A 22010-nucleotide genomic window follows, 5' to 3' on the forward strand; every position below is an offset into this window, starting at 1 on the left:
AGTGCAGGGTGGATTTGATTTAAATCAAATTGATTTAAATCACTGGTCGGTAAGACTTGATTTAAATCCTTTTTTTTTTTAACAGAAAGACTCATTCAAGGTGGTATAATCTTCATATTTACAACCAGATGAAGGTTTCATTTTTGGAATAATAAATTTTCAGAGTAGTTTTTACAGTTGTATCAAAAATTACTGATTTGGTTATACTCTTAGAAATAGATAATGATGAAATTATTGTGAGGATTAATAAGTGAAGGGTCTGTATTTGGACAACTTTTCTGCTGTACTTTATTGGAAGGAGAAAAATAATCATTTTCTTAATAACAAACTTAAACAATTTATTTAACTAAAACAATAACATTATAGCATATGCATCCATGTTTGTTAACTGATGTGGTTAAACAAACACAAAATCCGTAGACTGAGTTTTAGCACACATGAAAAACTTAAAACAAATTCTTTTTACCTGTTGAATAGCCTTTGGACTATAATGTTACTTAAATAGAAATATGTTTAGAAAGATTTTTCCTCCAAAAGCATTTATTTTTAAAAAATCCAGTTTAAATTTTAAAATCTGATTTTTTTGATTTATTTATTTTTAATCATTGGTTTTTATCCACCCTGCCAAAGTGCCTTTCATCAGCAGAGAGGAGACGCTTAGGCAAAACCCCAGATGCCTTTCTGTCCTCTATGAATCAAATCATCCTTAAATTTCCATGCTGGAATCTTTGCAGATAAAGGAGCTGGAGCACATTTTGGAATCCGCAGGTGAAAAGGAGAGCAGAGCCCAGTCCCTGGGCAGCTGGCTAGAAGCACAAAGCAGAAGACTCAAGCAAGCAGGGAAGCCAGCAAGTTCCATTCTTGCCCAGGACATGGCACAAGACTGCAAGGTTAAACGTTTCTTCTCGTTATTGCATTTGGGAATTTCAGATTCACATGACCCTAAAAAAATCAAAAAAATCCCACTTTCCTTCCAAACTGCTCAGGGTAGTGTATATGGTTCTTCCTCTCCCCTGCCCATGCTATTTTCACAACAGCCCTGTGAGGTAGGTTCGGCAGAGATCATAGTGACTAGCCCAAGGACAATGAATTTCATGACTGGGTGGGGATGCAAGCTCAGATTTCTGTGTTCCTATTCCAATCCACAGTGGGTGGACTTGGTTCAGAAAGATGGCTTATAAATCAATATTCTTTTTGTTGTTGAATGAGGGGGTCAGACTGTGCCTTGGCCAAAGGCCTGGTGGAACAGCTCTGTCTTGCAGGCCCTGCGGAAAGATGTCAAGTCCCGCAGGGCCCTAGTCTCTTGTGACAGAGCTTTCCACCAGATCGGGGCCACGGCTGAAAAAGTCCTGGCTCTGGTTGAGGCCAGCCTAACCTCCCTGTGGCCCGGGACCTCCAAGATGCTTTCGTTTGAAGACCGTAAGGTCCTCTGTGGGACATACCAGGAGAGGCAGTCCTGTAGGTACGAGGGTCTTAGGCCATATAGGGCTTTAAAGGTCAAAACCAGCACCTTAAACCTGATCCTGTACTCCACCGGGAGCCAGTGCAGCTGGTATAGCACCGGGTGAATGTGATCCCGCAGCGAGGACCCCGTAAGGAGTCTCGCCGCTGCATTCTGCACCCGCTGGAGTTTCTGGGTCCGTCTCAAGGGCAGCCCCACGTAGAGTGAGTTACAATAATCAAGTCTGGAGGTGACCGTCGCGTGGATCACAGTGGCTAGGTCAGGGCGAGAGAGGTAAGGCTAACCGTGATGGCTACACAGCCGCAGGAAGCAATACTTCTGAATACCAGTTTCTGGGAGCCAACAAGCCAATCTCGTCCTCTGGTCCTCCTTGTGGGTTTCCACACGCATCTGGTTGACCACTGAGAACACAATGCTGGACTAGAAGGGTCCAGCTCATTTGTTCTTATGCCTCCTTAACTGAGGTCTAGAGGACTTGTCTGCAAGAGCTAAAATGCTCCAAGAGCACATTTTGGACTGGTCAACCAAATGAGCCCTTATTATTTCCTAGACAATAAGGGTAAGCCACGTGTGCAATGATATTCCTTCCCTCCTAGGTAAGTCTTTTGTTTTTGTTTTATTGCCATGGTTACCCCTTTTCTCTCTCGTTGCAAAATAGTGGGTAGTTTTTTTGCTATTTATTCCCTGCAGTTTTTTGTTTTTTTTACTAAAGTGCTCTGGAGCCTTTTTGCGCCCCCCCCCCCAAGCTGAGGAACAAGAGGGATTCATTCCAACTCGCCAGCAAGAAGCGTGGTGAATAAATAAAAGGACAGATTGGAACTCTCTTAGTGAGCAGGTACACTCACTACGGGAGAGAGGAAGGGGAAGGGAAAAGTTAAATAAAGCCAGGAAGAATGTTTCCACATCCTTGAAGACAACTCTTTATAATAATAATTTAAAAAAAAACAAGGGAAATTGGGGGGACTGTCTTTTAATTCTCAAGCACTTGTATAAGCTTTGCAGGAAGATAAATGAACAATCTAATAGCCACTACATTTTACACTAACCCTATGCCTTGTATCATATATTCAAAATGAGCTACGTGTGTTTATTTGCATGATTTATGCTGATGACAGGGACGCAGGTGGCGCAGTGGGTTAAACCACAGAGCCTAGGGCTTGCCGATAAGAAGGTCGGCGGTTCGAATCCCCGCGATGGGATGAGCTCCCGTTGCTTGGTCCCAGCTCCTGCCCACCTAGCAGTTCAAAAGCACGTCAAAGTGCAAGTAGATAAATAGGTACCACTCTGGTGGGAAGGTAAACGGCGTTTCCGTGCGCTGCTCTGGTTCGCCAGAAGCGGCTTAGTCATGTTGGTCACATGACCCAGAAGCTGTACACCGGCTCCCTCGGCCAGTAAAGCGAGATGAGCGCCGCAACCCCAGAGTCGGCCACGACTGGACCTAATGGTCAGGGGTCCCTTTACCTTTACCTTTTTATGCTGATGATAGGGAGGGCAAAGGATTTCAAAATGCCAACCCCTCCCCCGATCAAATGCTTCTGTGCTTTCCACATTTCCTACGGAAACTTCTTCAGCCTTGCCATCCCAGGGTGCAAGCCTGGGCAGTGCATATGGAGGTCTTGGGCTGCCCAGACAATAAGACCCCCCCCCCCCCGGCCTCACTGATGTGGTCCAAAGGAAAGCCGAGCAATACATTTGGCACCAGCTTGGCTGCAGGAGTTGCTGGAAGGAGGCGTACAAAGTGCCTTAGGGACTCCAGGCTGGATTTCGGTAGGGTTTACTCCCTAGCCTTTTCTTCTCCAGCGGAGGTTTAGGGCCGGAGTTTTCTTTCTCGCAGATGGGCAAAGAAAATTGCTTACTGTAGCGAAAACTACGTATTAAAATGTGTATAGTAGGAGAAATTCCCTCCCCCCAAAAAATTCTATCCCACCTATCCTCCAAGAAGCTCAAGGTGGCATTCATCATCATCATCATCATCATCTTTTATTATTTATAGCCCCCCCCAAAAAAAAATCTGGCTGGGTTTCCTCAGGCACTCTGGGCAGCTCCCAAAAGAATATTAAAAACACGATAAAACATGGGATATTCTCCTCCCCGTTTTATCCTCTCAGCAACCCTGTGAGGTAGGTTAGGCCGAGAGACAGTGGCTGGCCCAAGACCAGTCAGTTAATTGCCAGGCTAAGCAAGAATTTGAACCCTTGGTCTCCCAGGTCCTAGTCCAGGACTATGACCATAACACCACAAAGGGTCGCTGGGTTGTCCACAATCAAAGGGTTCCAAAACCAACCAGCCCCCCCCCCCCCCCCAATTTGTGATTTGGTTTTGGGGTTATTTTTGTTGTTGTCTGCTTCGCTTTTGTTTTGTTTGTTTTTAAGCCCTCTGTTCGCCACAGTTGGAACAGATTTCCTAGCATTGATTGTTAAGAATTAGAGCTGGTGTCTGGTGCTGAAAGATGAATTATGCACAGAATTCTCATACTCTTCTGTTTCCTTTTTCCTAGGCGCTGGAAAACCAGCTTGCAGTTAAATCTAAGGAGCTGGATGAGCTGAAGCAGAGTTACCCAGTTTTAGGAGGTGGTGCCAAGGATCCTGCGGGGGCAATGCCGAGAACCAGCAATTTAGATGAAATGAGGACCAGAGTTGCCAGCCAGGTTGATACTTTCTCCTTTTTTCCCTTTGCCAATGTCTAAGATTTGGTGACTTCCTGAAGATTGCTCAGTTGACTCCTGCCATGCTAGGATCAGAAAATAGCAGTGAGGAAATAGATTCCCAGGGGGAGGGGCCCCAGGGGGGCAAGGGGCTGTCTTGCCCAAGGACTGAGCTATGGACCCTCCCTAGTGGTCTTTTGGCAGCGATCAGACTTGAACTCAAGAGTCTACTCGTGTGCCTAGCCATTTACCTGGTGAGTTCTACTCACTGTCATGGTTCCATGAATCCTGTTTGGTGCTGGCAAGAAGGGCTGTGCCAAATTTCTAAAATGGCAATAGAAAATATTTTTCTTAGCGATTTTAAGCTGCCATGGAATGAGAGCTCACAGCTGAGCTGTCTGTTCCTTTTGCAATTTAAAACCCTTCAGGCGCTGCTGAATCCGTGAGTTTTCCTGCTGGGATGTCAGCAGCAAGTGTAAAACCCGGTGTATTTATTCCTGCAAATCATCCCCTAACCAGGTGTCCTGGAATGAGCTCTGCTAGAGCTTTGGCCTCAAATTAGGATGATAATGAAAATAATTCTAAAACTTTAATGCCATACACTGATATGTTTTTCCTTCCTTCAACATCTGGTTGGAAGCATGCGCTGTTCCCTCTGAAATCAGTTATATATTAATTTGTTAAATACTTAGAGTGTTTTTTTGTCCAGCGTGTGTTAGAAAGGAAGCACTAAAATAAAACACTGAACAGTGGGTGTCTCTTAGTGTTTAACAGTGGGGTGCCCCTTAGACATTTTCCAAGTGTCCTGATACGTAATCTCAAAAGTGTACTTTGTGAAGCAGAAATGGCATCTGCGTGTCTAATCATGGGCCCGGTGTTTGCAGGTTGCGCTGCTGAAGACCTCAACAGAGTCTGCTTTAGAGCAGTGGCGGATTTATGACCAAGCTTGGGATGAAGTCAGACTGATGCTTGCAAGAATTTTGTATTGCCTGGAGGTTAGCAAGCCTCCCGTGGTTACATTCGAGACACTAAAAAATCAGGTGGAAAATCTCCAGGTATGTTTCACATTTCTTGGGTCGTAAATGCTCCTCCTAAAAAGACAAAGGACTACTTCAGATGCAACACCAAGCCATGGTTTACTGGTATGTGATAGACTCCTTGATGGACTCCTAAACCCACACACTTAGCCTTATCCTGCCTTTTCCCCCGCTTCCTGCCTAAGGCAAATAATAGTTTACTGTCTCAGACAAAATGGGAAAACTATGGTTTGCATGGGCCGTGCAAAACTGGATTAGACACCAGGATCAGTACCTCATTTCCAAATGAGTTTGCAGGAAACTCACAAACCATGCTTTGTCCAGTTCACCTGTTCACCTCATTCACATTTCACCATGGTGTGTTTGAAGTCAAGGTGGGTTAGATCATCTGAAATGCTGCACATACAGAATGCTGTGTCTTGCAATGAGGAATTCAGTGAGTTGACCCGTTTCAGACAGATGATTTTGGTCCTCCCCAAAACAAGTTAAAAGAAGCCTTACGTGTCCCTTACAATAGAAGCAAATTAACACTCTGGTCCACTGTCGATAATGGGAAAAGTTGCACTGATGGTATGCACAGCAAAACACACATACACGTGCCTGGTCAAAACTAGGATGATAATATGCAGCCCTCACAGAGGTCTTGCTAGGGAGTGGCTGAAGGGGCTGGAGAGCAATGTCTTTTCGTGCTGGGTCTTGGATCTTCTCTCCCTCCCCCCCCCCCCTTAAGTGCAAAGTGAGTTAGATTCCCCCCACTCTTGAGCCTTGAGGAGGGCAGGGGAAGTCTTTCTCACTACATTCCAAGTCTTTCTGGAATTGGTGCAAGATCTGGTAGATTCTTCTCTCTTCTTCAAGCTTGGGAGAAGCAAGTGAATGAGATCTCACCAGAACAACAGCAGCAGCAGCAGCACTTACTAATGGAAAGCTGGCAGCGTATTTGTGGCAGCTTAGAATTTTAAAATGTGGTCCCTTGGGGAGGAGAGATGCAGGTTAGCATATCAGCAGCTGCCTCCTCGAATGCCTTTGCACTCACAACCAGCCATGTGGCATTTCTTTCCCACAGTCTCTTCAAGATAAAGCAGAGAGTAATGAAGAAATCTGGGCTAAACTCCAAGCTGCTGCTTGTAACCTGAAGAAGCTGTGTGATCCCTCGTTTTCTGAGATTATTGAACAGAAATGCAGAGAGGCACGCACAAGGTACAATAAGATTTCTTTATTTTATTTGTTAACCATTCTGTTTTCTGGCCCCAGCAAGTCATTGCTTTCATATGCAGTGGCAATTGCGTGTCGAGAACCCCCCAGGACACCCCCAAATAAAGACACGGTTCACACAACTTTACTGAATTACAGTATGTGAGTGGTTGCTTAGGCATTGGTTAGCGACTATCTGTTCCCACTTAGAGGTAGGAACAGAACTGACAACCGCAAGCCTGCGGAAGTCAGTAAGGGTAAACATTTTTGGGGAGAGGATAGAGCTGGGTGCCAGGCTCTCACCTCTCCCCAAATGCTCCCAGGGGCTCTTGCATGGCCCTAGCCCCTTGCCAGGGGTTCAAACAAGAGCATGGCGAGCCCCTGGATTCCTTTAACGGAATACCCTTGCAGCAGCAGCATTGGGGGGGCAGGCACAGCCAACCACATCCCCTCCACCAACCAAAATTAACCAATGCCTAACCGCAACCTTAAGGAAATCAGCCTTGAGTGCTAACTGGAAGGACAGATCCTGAAGCTGAGACTCTAATACTTTGGCCACCTCATGAGAAGAGAAGACTCCCTGGGAAAGAACCTGATGTTGGGAAAGATGGAGGGCACAAGGAGAAGGGGACGACAGAGGACGAGATGGTTGGATAGTGTTCTCGAAGCTACTAACATGAGTTTGACCAAACTGTGGGAGGCAGTGGAAGACAGGAGTGCCTGGCATGCTCTGGTCCATGGGGTCACGAAGAGTCGGACACGACTAAATGACTAAACAACAACAACAAAACCGCAACCTTACAAGTTGTGACGATTTGCTATGCAGTAGGCAAAAAGCCAAATGACACCAGCCAATCAGCCTAATGGCAAAAATTCCTACCAGGCCCCTGCTCCAAAGCAGATGACCCCATGACAGGCATAGCAAGGTCAGCACGAACAAACCCTAAATATAGGGAGGGTGGGCAGGTAATCCGATGTGCACAGTGAAAAGAGGAAGCTCAACGCTGTGCACAGGGAATAAATAGCACTCCCATCAATCAAACAATTTTGCAGCATTAAATTCTCCCCAGCAACAATTGGAGGTGCCCTATCAAATTCTTGGCCATCCATACTAAGCCGCCCAGCAACAGGGGATGTCATGGTTGCCCCCACCGCAACACGTGCTCTCCATGAAGGAGAACTCGCTTTGCTGCATAATGTTTAACTTTGTGGTGAGCAGGACAGTTTTACCGATGTCATCCTTGCTCTCCAGAATCAGAGTGGTTGTTCTGTGGGTAACCAGCTTGCTGGCGGATACCCTTAAGCCAGTGTTTCTCAGACTTGGGTCCCTGCCTATTGTTGTACTACAACTCCCATCATCCCTAGCTAGTAGGACGGGTGGTCAGGGATGATGGGAGTTGTAGTCCAACAACAGCTGGGAACCCAAGTTTGAGAACCACTGGCTTAAGCTGATCGCCACTAGCACAAATAACCCAGTGATAATCAGGCTGCGGGGAGGTACGAAGCATCGGTCAACATTCCAAAATGCATATTGGACAAGGCTTTTATTAGGCTAGTCAACGGGCCACAAAGTAGTGTGCAACCTTTTGTATTCTGCAGAGATCTTCATCAGGCTACATAGCAAACAAAGCAGCAGTGGGAGGGAGGGATGTTGGAGGAAAAAGCTAAAGGGTGATGAATCCATGGAGTCTTCATCTGCTGCCTGTCTCAGGATGGGATGTGGGAGGAGGAGAGAACATTCAGACTGGACACTTTCAGCTGCTGCCCAGGTTTCGGGGTGCTTGGAAAAAGGAACCTGCCATTGTTAATATCCTGCCTGTAGGAATATAAAATCGAGTCTTGCTCACCCCCATCTCTACCCTTTGGTGAAACGCACAGACATAGCAACTGTGTGTGCTATGGCTTAGCTCTAGTTAGTGCAACAGCAGGGAAACTGAAGCAGCAATAGTTTTTACCATGAGTACCCAAACGCTTGCACATTCTTGCTTAGCCATAGTTTGGCTTACTGTTATGTGCAAACCAGGCCATTTAGTAGGCGTGTCCAGATGCGCAGTAGAAACACAGTTGCCATGTTGTGTTCAAGCCTACACTCATATACCCTGGTGATATACAATTAATCACACCAAAACATGAATATAATTAAGCAGTAAGACGAAACCTTTGTTTTAGAAATAGACAGTTTAATGGCAACTAAAGCAAACTAACCAGCATCACAACATCATATGCCCTGGCAAATAAAAACAGTCTGACCTTGATCAGAGCTTAAGCGAGATTCAATCTCTAAAAGCCAGAGCTAGGCAGCTTATACTCCAAGCCATCTTGATGGCTTAATGCATAGATTGGGAATCTGTGGCCCTCCAGATATTGCTGAACCCTAACACCTGTCGCCCCCCAGCTAGCATAGCCAATGGCCAGGTAATGATGGGAGTTGCATTCTTGCAACACCTGGAAGGCCACAGTTTACCCCTTCATGATTTCCTGTGTGCTTCCTGTTTTATTTTCAAGTTTGGTGCTCCCATCACCAGGGAAGCTAATCTTTGGAAATCCCATCAAATGAGTTTGGCATCTTGTCTAAGGTTGGCATTAGGAGCCAACTAACTTCCTTTGAGGCTTCTGGCAGACATGCCGCGCATGCAAAATATTGTGATCAGCAGCCTAGTGATGTGGCGCATTTTAGCTCCATGCATTTATCCGCCTAAAGAAAGAAAAGAAGTCCCCTCCACACTTCAGAACACACGTCCATCAACCGTGGCGTGTGACGTTTTCCCAGTCTTATGCTGAGCAAGTCACTCAGTGCTCTTCCCTAGTATGAACGAACCATAGGAAGACAGGTAGACGTGTTCTTAAGGAAAGCGAGAGGTAATTGAAGTGTTTGCTATAATGCTGCATTTAATTTAATTTTTCCCCCTAGATGGACACTGATGAACAAAGAAATTGAAGATCACCTAGACAAAGCACAAGCATCTTTACAACTTTGGGAATCTTACATTGGTTTACATGCTGAAGTCATGGCCAAGGTGGACAAGTATGAAGAGCAATATGGTTCCCTTTTGGCAGATGTGGCTGCAGGTCATACGATGGACTTCCTTAAGCAGAAGGTCGAGGATGTGAAGGTAGGTTAATGGGATTTCCATGGTGTGGTTGTGTAGAAAGTGGGTGGAGAATAAGAAAGGGATGCTGTATCTGCGAGTGCAGAGTGTTTGAGGACCGGGGCATTCGCAGGGAAACCAAAATGCTTATTTACAAAGCTATTGTACTACCAACCTTACTGTATGCTTGTGAAACATGGACTACTTATAAACACCATCTCCAACTCCTCAAAAGGTTCCATCAACTGTTGTCTCTGAAAAATTTTACATATCACTTGGGAAGATAGGTGAACTAATGCCAGTGTACTGGAAGAAGCAAAGATCACCAGTGTTGAAGCAATGATTCTTCAACATCAACTTTGTTGGACTGATCATGTTGTTCGGATGCCTGATTTTCGTCTTCCAAACAACTACACTATTCCAAACTTAAAAATGGAAAGTGTAATGCTGGTGGTCAACAAAAGAGACTTAAAGTCACTCTCTAGGCAAATATTTAAAAATGTAGTATAAACACCAACAACTGGGAAACAATGGCCTGTGAGCGCTCCAATTGGTGAACAGCCTTTCCCAAAGGTGTCATGGGCTTTGAAGACACTCGGACTCAGGACGAAAGGGAGAAACGTACTAAGAGGAAGAGACGCTTGGCAAACCCTCACCGTGATCAACTCCTGCCCAGAAACCAATGTCCCCACTGTGGAAGGACGTGTGGATCCAGAATTGGGCTCCACAGTCACTTACGGATTCACTGTTAAAACCATGTTCATGGAAGACAATCTTACTTGACTACAAGTGATCGCCAAAGAAGAAGAAGATGATAGATCTCAGGGCGTGGAGGCAATCAGGGATGGGTGCCAAATGGCCTTCCAGCCTTTGGATGTGGCCCTTGGAACTCTCCCCAAGCCACACCCCTCACCAGCCCTGTCTTGCACCCTCCCTGAGTGTCTTTGCCAGGCTGTATCATAGAATCATAGAATTGTAGATTTCGAAGGGACCCTGGGGGGGGGCAGTCATCTAACCCAACCCCCTGCAATGCAGGAATCTCAAATAAAGCGTCCGTGACAGATGGCCATCGAACCTCAACATCCTTCTTAAATTGTGGTGCCCAGAACTGGACACAGTATTCCAGGTGTGGCCCACCAAGGCAGACTAGAGGGGGGTTATTCAATCCCTTGATCTGGGTACTATACTTCTGTTAATGCAGCCGAGATGCTTTGATGCTTTCTTCCCCTGCCCCAAGGTAAGCTTCTTGGGCTCAGGCCAAAGGTGTCAGCAATTTTGTCGGATCGGGACCCTTCTTTGCCTGAAGTGAATTGGTCGGCACCGCAAGCCTCAGGAAAAGTGTTTCATTGTCTTCTTGAACAGAAGGCCTCAGCAGAACTCTCCAGTAGCTCAGAGATGGAAGGATTTCGGCTTTCTTCTAAAAATGGAAGTGGCTTTTTACGATGCAGTTTTGTATCTCTTGCTGACAAAGAAAACCCAGGATAATTTTGTCATAAATGAAGCAGCTATTAAATCCACCTGGTGCTAATAGCCCTTTCCCGATATCGGTGGAGGAGAGCCAAACTATTCTTCTTCCTTTTGTGAAGAATAATACCAGAGAAAGAACCCTAATGGACGGGGAGGTATGTTACACCCCTTGTCAGTTGTGAATGACTGCTAGGAATCCAATTGGGCACTTGATGTGCTTTTAAGCCTAACCCTTTCCCTGTGCTAACAGTTTTAGGTGAGATTGAGGACTTGTGTTAAAGTTATTCTTGCGTCCCCCCCCCCCCCCCGGAGCGGATAGAAATGTGTTTGTGCCCTTAATAAATTGTATGCAAAGTCTAATGGGAAGAAATTTAAATGGATCGTTTTTGAAGCAACGGGCTCGTTTGGCCTTAAAGAGCATCGCCACAAAGAGAAAAGGGCTTTGGATGCCAGGCATGCATTAGTCACATTGGCGAAATTTGTCCTTAATGGCAGTAAATTAGCATTTTAGACTTACTTTATGCCCATTAACGGCACAGCTGCCATTCCCATCCAGAAAGCACGATTTTTTAGGTAACTGGTGTTAAGTGGAAATTGTATTAAATTATACACTTCAGAAGAGATGTTCCCAAATCTCCACCCACCTGTCCGGATAAAGAACTACCAAGGAGTGCAATTCGTATCTTAATTCTATTTATAATGTTAATCATCTGTGCACAGGGATTGCAGCCCATGAAATCTCAGGTACGCAGCCTGACTGACCCTCCACTACCTTTAAGGCTGCTTGTCACAATTCTCCACTTTCAGCATCCAGCCAGGTTTTTCCCTCCCTTTCTCTCTCCTCTTTGCAGTTCTATAAGAGAACAGCCCCATCCTGACCCACTCTGATCAAAGTTAGATTTAGTTCTTTATTAGCAAAAACACGATCTCCACAGACTCGTTAGAGAGTCATTCCTTGTGGGTCTTACTCCATGAAAGACTGAAAACCCCAGCTCCTCACAGCCATCTAAGTCCCCTCCTCTCCAGGGCTTTTCCCAAGCAATCGGAGACTGCGCCTGTATGCAGCCAAGTTCTCCTCCACCCTTTTCACGCCTCTTCTGGTTCTGGGAGACAGCGAAGTTGGGGTGGGAGACACCCGTGACTCTTCACCAACCGGACTAGTCTCTGCCTCTTGGCCTCTCTTCTCCCACACTCTTGCTTCCGCTTCTGCCTCTGATTCTGGACTTCTCTCTGCCACGGACTCTCTCAGCTCACTTAGCCCTATTTACCCCTTCAGCTTCTGAAACCATCTCTTCCCAGTCCTCTCTCTCTGCCCACTCATTGTTGTCCCACCACCATTCCCTGAGCTCTGAGCCTTCTTCGCTTGGTGGTTCCCCAGCTGCTCACCATTCCTCTGCATCCAACCGGTGTATGACACACATCTTGAGCCTTTTTTTGCAATTAATTAATTTATTATTAATGTTGCAATACATATATGAAATCTTTACATATTGATACATATACATTATATTCATAAATTCACATTTTCACATTTCATTATGTACCAACATTTATCCATTTCTTATTTCTTGCCCTGTGTCTTCCCTCCACTCCTTGTTATTATTTTGTAACTTTATTATTGAGATTGTAATTTTGTATCTTAATAATTAAACATTCAATCTGATATATCTGCTTAGCTTAGCTTAGCTTTGTGAAATCAGTCCATACATATCAATAAATTCTTGTTGGAGCATTTTTTGGTCATGTGTTCTTCTACACATTCCCATTCCTGTTTAAGATTTTGATTAGATTGCATTGTAATTGTTGCCATCATTTTTGCTAATTCAATCATTTCAAAAAAATTATTTTGCCAATCTTTCAGTGTTGGTACTTCTTCTGATTTCCAGTTCTCGAGCCTATTTTGTTACAAAATACACATTTCCGAATGAATTTCATCCTGTCGTTTGTATGCACGTTTTGATAACGTGTTTGGAGACGAGAACTTCATCGCAAAATTTGGAGAACTTCAAATCACAAAAGTGAATTCATTTCTGGCCTACTGTGCCCAGGGTCAGGGAAACATCTGGGTCTGAGGGCGGACACATCAATCTGAGAGTGCAATCAGGAGCCTTCATTTCTTTCTCTTGAGGCATCTCCCTTTCTTTCCAGATGCTGAAACTGGACCTTCAGAACATCAAAGAAAGTTTTCTTCCCGTTTCTGAGCTGGCAGATAAAATAGCTCAGTTGGCTGAGCCCACAGAACCACTTCTTCCAGAAAAACTCCAGCCACTTCAAAGGATCTCCTATTTGGAGAAGATGCTACAAATGAAAGAAAATGAGTTTGAGGTACTTCTGAGTGGGTCAACAGGTTCTGGTGGGGGGGTGGGGGGGAGAGAGGAATAATGCTTCCGTGGTTTTTTTCCAAATGTATTTGTTAGGAAATGCCATTGGCCATACAAATTTATATGCCCGCACCATTGGCAGGTTCAGGCTTGCAGGATCTGTAATGTTTTTTACTAGAACCCCACGATTCACCGGTGCAAAATTAATTTCCACCTAAGAACAGTCTGTTTCCTCATTTCTTTCTGTATTCCACCTATCCTCCTTCTCAGTAGCTGGAAGTGAGCAAATGCTTATTTTTCTGTTTCCAGAGATGGCGAAGCAACCATTGTTAAGCTTCTTTTTCCCAAAAGGCCTTGCTGCAACTCCATGGCACCTCATTTGCATGTCAGCTGCCTCCTCCCAAATTCTGCCTTGACCCTTGCAAGATTTTCTTTCCCCTCCCCTTTAATCATCTTCTAGCCCAGTTGAGAGTTCTAGATAACTCAAAAGCAAGCACGCTATTTTGTGACAGTTTCGCTGGGCAATTAAAGGTAGCAGCCTAGTACAGATCCCCCCCCCCCCCCGGTATCAGGGCAGTTTACAATGTTCAACATAGAGCACCATATAAAAGAAAGAAAGAAAAGTTCAAAATAATAAATAAGGTGATTGGCTAATCGAAATGAAAATTAAACCTCTGCGAAAGTCAGCATATTAATTTCTCTCCTCAGTTTGACCTTTTACAGCTGAAGCGTTTTGAGACTTGCTTGGAAAACCTGGAGAATCATCTTAAAGGGTTCACGGAAGTATTGGAAAATCTGAACCAAGGCACTGAAGACTCAGATCTACTCATGGTAAGCCATAAAAGCTCATAGGCCATCTTTTCCCAGCCTGGTACCCACCAGATGTTTGGAACTGCAACTCACTAGTCCCTTCTGGGCGGCAGGGGAGGAAAAGATAGGGGAGCATAATCAGTTCTTCAAGATCAAAGCAGGCCTTTTTAAGAATTCGTTTGAGGCCATTCTGATCTTCCCTATCTGGTGTCCTTCCTTGTATAGCAGTTGGTGGCTCTTGTTCCTTTGGCTTTCCTGGCACCTGGTGTTTTGCACTTTCCTGGCACCTGGTGTTTTGCACATTGTGCCAAAAAGAACTGCTGATGATAGGCTTTTGCAAACCAGCAGCCTCATCTGTCTTGTCCTTTTTCTCAGAGCCAGATGTTGGTCCTCACAGCTTTATCACCCGAGATGGAGAGTCTGAATGAATTCAGCTTTAGGTTTCCGCTCAGTGACTTCACTGCAAAAAGACTGCAGGATCTGAACTGGCAATGGACTCAGAAGAAAGCTATGGCTCTGGAGAAATGCTGGTAAAAAAAACGTTTTTCCTGATGTTTAGTCAGAAACTCCTTCCTTGTAACTTGAATCCATTTGTTTGGATCCAGGCCCTTTACATAATTGATGATGGCCATCATATCTCCCCTTACACTCCTCTTTCCTAGGCTAAAAATACCCAACTCCCTCATCAGGCTTGGTTTTGAGATCCTTGATCATCTTGGTCACCCTCCTCTGCGCACTAGCTTGTCAACACCCTTCCTAAATTGTGGTGCCCAGAATTGGACACAGTATTCCATGTGTTGCCTGACCAATGCAGAACAGAGCAGGAATATGACTTCCCTCAACCAGAACACTAGACTTCTGTTGATGCAGCCGAGAATAGCATTAGCCTTTTTTGCTGTTGCATCACACTGCTGATTTGTGTTAAGCTCCGCCAGTCATTGGATCTGGCCCCACCGACTGTTGGGCTCCCTGTGTTCTGCCCCATCAGTCCCAATGGGCACTAGCTACCCTTGCCAGCCGGGCCACAATCATGCACGACTAAAAGTGTAACTGGCAGAAGGCGCGGCTACAGAACTGATTTCCAATTTTGTTTTTCATTGCAGTGAACTGCAGGGCATTCAGTCTGATGAAAAGTTCATTCAGAGATGCCAAAAGTGGGTGCTGTTCCAAGAGAAAATGAAAGAGGTCTTGAGGGAAGATATGGCGGGCAGCCTAGAGGGGCTGCGGAAACAGCAGAGGGAGTATGAGGTAATGTTCCTCACTGTCTTGGCCTCAATCCAGAGCAGAAAGATGGATCTGATTGCCACACCAAGCAAATCATTGGCTGTGGGCCTTGAGTTATATTTTGTCATGATACAGTTTTATTCTCTAGCCAATTAGACTTCCTGAAGTCGCTCTAGGGCAGTGGTTCCCGATCAGTGAGGACCCTCTATTTTCCAAAAGCCAAGCCATGGACCCCCTGCTTTTGAGAAACTAGATAACACTACGGTAGTTACCTGCGCAAAGCAGTTTTTTGAAGAGAATGTGGGGAAGCCCCTAATAAGCAAAAGGTTTTAGGTATCCTGAAAAACAGACCATAACATTTGTGATAGTACCACAAATTTTCTATCCCCGGACAGTAGGAAAAACTTGTCTCCATTGCTCCACTACAACTGAATAATAAAAAAGGAATTGTGTTCCTAAATTGCAAGTGTTCTATATGCAGAAGGCTTTTTATATGAGAGAGTATGCTATTCCTTACTAGCAATCTGGGATGGTACATCTTAGCTAACCTTTGCAGCCTGTGATTCTGCTAACTGAGGGATCTTGCCCAAGTTTCATCGCTGCCTTAAAAGGATTATTTAGTTAAATACAGTCTGGCTCAAATATACAGAAGTAAGGGCCACAACCACTGCTCTGCCCTCTTTTTCCTCTGGCCCTGTCCACTCCTGGAATGTGGCCCTTTGGCTGAAAGATGGCCCCCACCCCCAAGGTCAATGTGCCACACTTATCCTTTGCGGGAGGAAGGAGGGCAAGGCATTCTTCCTTCCTTCTTTCTTCTCAAAACACTTCTCAGCTGCACTTTGTGGGTGTAGATTTCACATCTGCAAAGAGCAGGAGCAGAACTCTTGCAAATAAAGTGCCCAGGCAGATTAGGGCTTTTCAAAGGGCTCTACTTGTGCCGTGGTTTTAATCTTTCCCTTTTCATGAAGCATAATTAAAACTTTTCCTTCGGTGTTTACAGACATTGCAAGCGGAGATCTTGGTGAACCAGCAGACTTTTAATTCTATCATGTCAAAGGCTTTGCACGTGCTGGAATTGGGGGAAGCCGAAAACCGGTGAGATATATGGCTTGGTTGTGTGTTTCAAATTGGGGTGCTGTTGTGGGATGTGTGCATTCTAAGGCTTGAACTCAACAAAAGTCTTTAAGGGAGGGTTGAATAAATCACTGTGCCTAAAACAGTGAGTCATGGAGCTGAGCAGAGGATTGTCTCACCTCTTATATACCCAGGTGATCACTCTACACCACAGGTGAGGACCTCCTGCAGGTAGCACATTATCAAAACAATATAGAAATCTGGCCTTTTGTGTTATGGAATCTAACTTTTGGCATTCCCTCCCATTACATATTAGACAGGCGATATCTCTGTTGCCTTTTTGCGTGTGTATGGAAGACCTTCTTCTAACAAGCCTTTAAAGCTGAAATTGTTCCCAGTCTACATCTGTCGTGCAATTGTTTTTAATTGCTCTATCATTTGTGTGTTTGCTGCCCTGAACTCCTTTGGGAGAGGAAGGGTGGGATATAAATTGTAGTAGTAAGAAGAAGAAGAAGAATATGCTACATGACTGACAAGTTAATCTCTGACCACTTCAGGACCACGTTTCTCTCCAAACTCACCCTGCTGAAGGAACAGTGGCAAAGCATGGTCCGGGCAGCTCAGCAGAGAAAGGGCGAGATTGATAGTCTCGTAAAGCAATGGCAAAAATTCACAACTTCACTACAAGACATCAAGAAGATTCTCATGCACACAAGTGGATTCACGGCTGCTGTGGAGAGTCAGGAGAAGTATAGTCTGCACCAACTCAGGAATCTGAGTCACGACATCAAGGTTAGGCCTCCTCTTCCTACAACCAGCGAAACAGATAGCATTGCATTTTTAAAAGATCAAAATTGCTAGTGCTTGGAAAACTTAAAGGGGACTCGCCATCTGTTGGCATCCGTTAAACTAAGGGTGGACAGAAGATCGCTCAGAATCTAGGTGGTTTGCAGTGTAACGGAAAATTATTTCTGACTCTCAGTTGTCTTAACTATAGCAATAACGGAAAATAATTCCCCCTATAAATTAGGTTGCTGAAATAGAATGCTTGAGGGGAGACCAAGTGTAGGGTCGTTTTTTTATATATGGAAGGACTCAAGAGGTTTGTTTTGGTCCTGATCACAAACTCCTGGCATATTATTCCTTAATTACAGTGGACACTCGGGTTGCGAACGTGATCCATGCGGAAAGCACGTTCGTAACCCGCAGCGTTCGCAACCCGTGTCTGTGCACGTGCAGGTTGTGATTTAGCGCTTCTGTGCATGCGGGACCGCCAAAACCCGGAAGTAACCTGTTCTGGTACTTCCGGATTTTGGCGGTCCGTAACCTGAAAAAACACAACCTGAAGCGGCTGTAACACGAGGTATGACTGTATTGGAGAATGCCTGCCTGGTTAAGTAAATATTTTGCACACCTGGATCCAGCTGGTGAACCTCAGGGTCCTAGGGAAAAATAAAGTAGATCCCGCAAGCTTTAAGTTTGCTCACCCCTGCATTAAAAACTGACTTCGTTTTTTTCGTAAAGCAGTGGATCCAATTATTCCAGCTACCTCTAATATTAATTCGTATCTTTTTCTCCAAGGATGATTCAGCATCTCTCTTCTCCTTTTGAGGGGAGCATCAACAAAAGTAGAGCAGGAAGATTGTAGATGTTCTACCTGCTCTGCAGTTGTCCTGGCTGTTCCTGTTCTCCTGCCCCTGGTGGGGGTGTATGTAATGGGGAGAATATTTGGAATAGACTGTGGAGACCTAGGTTCAAATCCTGACTCAGCAACAAAGTTCTCAGGGTGACTGGATGTGAGGCCTTCTTTACACACACGCACACACACAGAGAGAGAGAGAGAGAGAGAGAGAGAGAGAGAGAGAGAGAGAGGGGCACACACGTTCGGTCTAACCTACCACCAAGAGTTGTGAGGATAAAATGACTGAGAGGGACCCCACACATTGCCTTGAATTTATTGGGGGGACATCCAGGGAGAATTATTATTTTTAAGCATTTGTGTCTTTTCAAATCTAGTACAGTGGTACCTCGGGTTAAGTACTTAATTCCTTCTGGAGGTCCGTTCTTAACCTGAAACTGTTCTTAACCTGAAGCACCACTTTAGCTAATGGGGCCTCCTGCTGTCGCCACACCGCTGGAGCACGATTTCTGTTCTCATCCTGAAGCAAAGTTCTTAACCCGAGGTATTATTTCTGGGTTAGTGGAGTCTGTAACTTGAAGCGTATGTAACCCGAGGTACCACTGTATATAAATGTTAGGCACTGTTATCGTTGTACAAATCCTGTGGAAACCAGACCGAGAGAACCTTTTAAACAAGAACTCTCCAAACAGCGGTTCTTAAAAAGGAATTAATTTCTCCACTAAAACTGTTTGGTATTGTTTCATTGCTTTGTGGCCGTGTCTGTGTAATCATATGACGACAGTTTGGGCATGTTTTCCTGTTTTCTTTTTAGAAAAAGGAGATCCTCCTTCAGAGGTGGCAGACCAAGCACGCCTTAACCTTGGCGGCCGGGGAGAAGTTACTTGACGTGGCAAACCCCGAGGCAAGAATTGCCCTACAGCTCAAGATGACGCATGTGCAAGAGACCTGGAGCAAAACGCAGCTTCAGCTGGAGAAGATCAGAAAGCAGCTTCAGCGCACCCTGCAGGTATTTAGCATAAGAGAAGACCTGGCGAGAGTACGGAACCCCCATATTCCTATAATGGAGTTTCCAAGCTGAGAACAGGATGAAAGCAACATGTACATTTAGAGACACAGACCCATCACAAATTGCAGAACAAAGTTTGTCCCAAAGGCAGTAAGTAAAGGTAAAGGGACCCCTGACAGTTAAGTCCAGTCGCGAACGACTCTGGGTTGTGGTGCTCATCTCGCTCTATAGGCCGAGGGAGCCGGCGTTTGTCCCCAGTCAGTTTTTCCGGGTCATGTGGCCAGCATGACTAAGCCGTTTCTGGCGAAACCAGAGCAGTGCACGGAAACGCAGTTTGCTTTCCCGCCGGAGTGGTACCTGTTTATCTACTTGCACTTTTTGGCGTGCTTCGAACTGTTGGGTTGGCAGGAGCTGGGACCGAACAACAGGAGCTCACCCCATCGCAGGGATTCAAGCTGCCGACCTTCTGATTGGCAAGCCCAAGGCACACTAATTAAGGAATTAGATGGCAGGGGGGCTTGCTATGGCATTGACACCACAAAGGAATGCCTATCTTTAAAGAAAAACAAAACAAAAACAAAAACTAGACTGTGTGGCAGGGGAGTAAAAGAGTTCAGGACACGGGTATAGCTGGGGTGGGGAATCAAGTAAATCAATAAAAATAACTGAGGTTCTGCCCCCCCCCCCCCGCAACATGAAGCCTGCCCCCCTAACATAAATCCTGGCCCATGTTTCAGGATCTGCATCCACTCCTATTTTGCTGGCTCCTGAGATGTTACAAAGGCCTGAGTGTTTGCAAATGGTCCCCAAATCCTGAATTCTTCTGAATTTTCTTGCACTAGCCCTGGCTTGGATGCTGAGTTGGGCAATGAGGCTTTCTGAGTGTCAGTTTCTACCTCTGCACACCAAGTTGTCCTGTCTAGTAAAGAGGACAACGAAATAGCTCAGGGCTTAGGTGTTACTAGCTCCGTCCATCCTTTTAAGCAACGTCTACTGGCGTCCATTAGCTCCCTTCATGTCTTGCTTTTTCCCTCTTTGAAATTACAGACGTGGGAGAGCTGCAAAAGCCAAACTGAAAACCTGGGTAACAGGCTGCGGGAGCTGAAGGCAAGAATAAAAGACCCTCTTCCAGTCCAGCATGCTGAGCTTCAGGCCGCCAAGGAACATGCCAAGGTAAAGAAAACCCTAAATTGTCAATTACCGTATTTTTTGCTCCATAAGACACACTTCTTTCCTCCTAAAAAGTAAGGGGAAATGTCTGTGCATCTTACGGAGCGAATGTGTGGTCCCTGGAGCCGAATTGCCCAGGGGCAAAAAGCAGACCATGCCTTTTTTTTTTTTAGAAAGAGGGAAGGGGGTGTTGAAACAAAGCCGCTGAGCAGCTGATTGGCAAGCGATAGGAGGGAGATAAGGGACACTAGCGATAAAGGAGGCTGCCTGGGAGGGGGGAAGTAAAAGCACATGGATCCTCAGGATTTTTGCATTGGGTCATCCCAAATTCACCATCAGATCCCATAGCATGTCCATGGCTATGTTGTTGTTTAGTCGTTTAGTTGTGTCCGACTCTTCGTGACCCCATGGACCAGAGCACACCTGGCACTCCTGTCTTCCACTGCCTCCCGCAGTTTGGTCAAAGTCCATGGCTATAGCCTTCACCAAAAAATCACACACCCACTGTTTCGTGGGGCCACAATGGCTCATGAACGTGGTTACAAAGCACAGATCCTCATGGATTCTCAGGATTTTTGAATTGGGCTACCCCAAACTCACAGTCAAATCACATATCTTGTATGTGGCCATAGCATGAACCACCAAAATCATACATCCACTGTTTCTTCCAGAATTTTTTCTTTCTTGTTTTCCTCCTCTAAAAACCAGGTGCATCTTATGGTCAGGTGTGGCTTATGGAGCGAAAAATATGGCACTTCCCTAGTTTAACTATTAAAACCAAAAGATGGTTTCTCTTTTGCATTTACAACCCAACTTTTTCTCCATTGAGCTCAAGGTGTCGTACATGATTCTCCCTCTCTCATCCTTAATGAATTCCCACAACAACCCTATGAGGTGGGTTAGGCTGTGAGAGGCAACAGCTGACCCAAGGTCACCTAGTGAACTTCATGGCCGAGTAGGGATTTGGACCCTGGTCTCCCAGGTCCTAGTCTAGCCTTACTGCCCAGTGGGGCTGAAGCCTCAAGTGCTTCTGGGAAATGGGCTTCCTCTTGCCCGGCCATTGACATCCTAATTTCTACAGGAGCCTTTCTCTTCTCATTTGTTTTCGTCCCAGTAAATTTATGCAAGTTGAATGATTAGAGGCAGGTTTCCCTAACCTGGCGCCCTCCAGATGTTTTCAACTACAGCTCCCAAATTGTAGCTCCATAACATCAGGAGAGCACCAGGCTGAGGAATGCTGATTCAAAGAATATCCACACTCCCAACTCCTGATGCTCTGAAATAGCATTGGAAAGCAGGTTGGGGCACCATGCTGAGCTAGTGTAGAGCTAATGTAATAATAATAATAATAATAATAATAATAATAATAATAATAATTTATTATTTATACCCCGCCCATCTGGCTGAGTGTCCCCAGCCACTCTGCGCGGCTCCCAATCAAGTGTTAAAAACAGTACAGCATGAAATATTAAAAACTTCCCTGAACAGGGCTGCCTTCAGATGTCTTCTGAATGTCAGGTAGTTCTTTATCTCTTTGACATCTGATGGGAGGGCATTCCACAGGGCGGGCGCCACCACCGAGAAGGCCCTCTGTCTGGTTCTGTCTGTAGAGCTAATGACTATATTTTAAAAAGAAAGAAAAAAAGAACGAATTCCTATGCCCAACAAATAACCCAGAGATCCATTTTAAGTAAAAAGACACATTCTATTCATGTAAAAACACGCTGATTCCCAGACCGTCTGCAGGCCGGATATAGAAGGCGACTGGGCTGGATCTGGCCCCTGGGCCTTAGTTTGCCTGCCCATGTCCTAGTCCAACACTCTTAACTGTTACACCCCCCTGGCTCTGATTTAAGTTGTTGAGGTGACACAA

At 45.3% G+C, this 22010-nt stretch overlaps 1 protein-coding gene across 6 annotated transcripts in view; it reads left to right on the forward strand.

Annotated features, from left to right (window-relative positions):
• The window catches only part of SYNE2 (spectrin repeat containing nuclear envelope protein 2), a 236383-nt gene that overhangs the window by 176836 nt on the left and 37537 nt on the right, over positions 1 to 22010 (forward strand). For all 6 annotated transcript variants that reach the window (XM_081000779.1, XM_081000783.1, XM_081000782.1 and 3 more), the window contains exons 81-93: positions 735 to 890; positions 3960 to 4109; positions 4991 to 5161; positions 6207 to 6340; positions 9246 to 9447; positions 13039 to 13215; positions 13920 to 14042; positions 14397 to 14551; positions 15125 to 15269; positions 16246 to 16340; positions 16877 to 17111; positions 18773 to 18967; positions 20015 to 20140. In XM_081000779.1, the coding sequence (XP_080856905.1) occupies positions 735 to 890; positions 3960 to 4109; positions 4991 to 5161; positions 6207 to 6340; positions 9246 to 9447; positions 13039 to 13215; positions 13920 to 14042; positions 14397 to 14551; positions 15125 to 15269; positions 16246 to 16340; positions 16877 to 17111; positions 18773 to 18967; positions 20015 to 20140 (2064 nt within the window). The remainder of the gene's footprint in view (positions 1 to 734; positions 891 to 3959; positions 4110 to 4990; positions 5162 to 6206; positions 6341 to 9245; positions 9448 to 13038; positions 13216 to 13919; positions 14043 to 14396; positions 14552 to 15124; positions 15270 to 16245; positions 16341 to 16876; positions 17112 to 18772; positions 18968 to 20014; positions 20141 to 22010) is intronic.

The sequence above is a fragment of the Podarcis pityusensis genome (assembly GCF_964106645.2).
Source record: "Podarcis pityusensis genome assembly, chromosome: 1".
NCBI classification, from domain to species: domain Eukaryota; kingdom Metazoa; phylum Chordata; class Lepidosauria; order Squamata; family Lacertidae; genus Podarcis; species Podarcis pityusensis.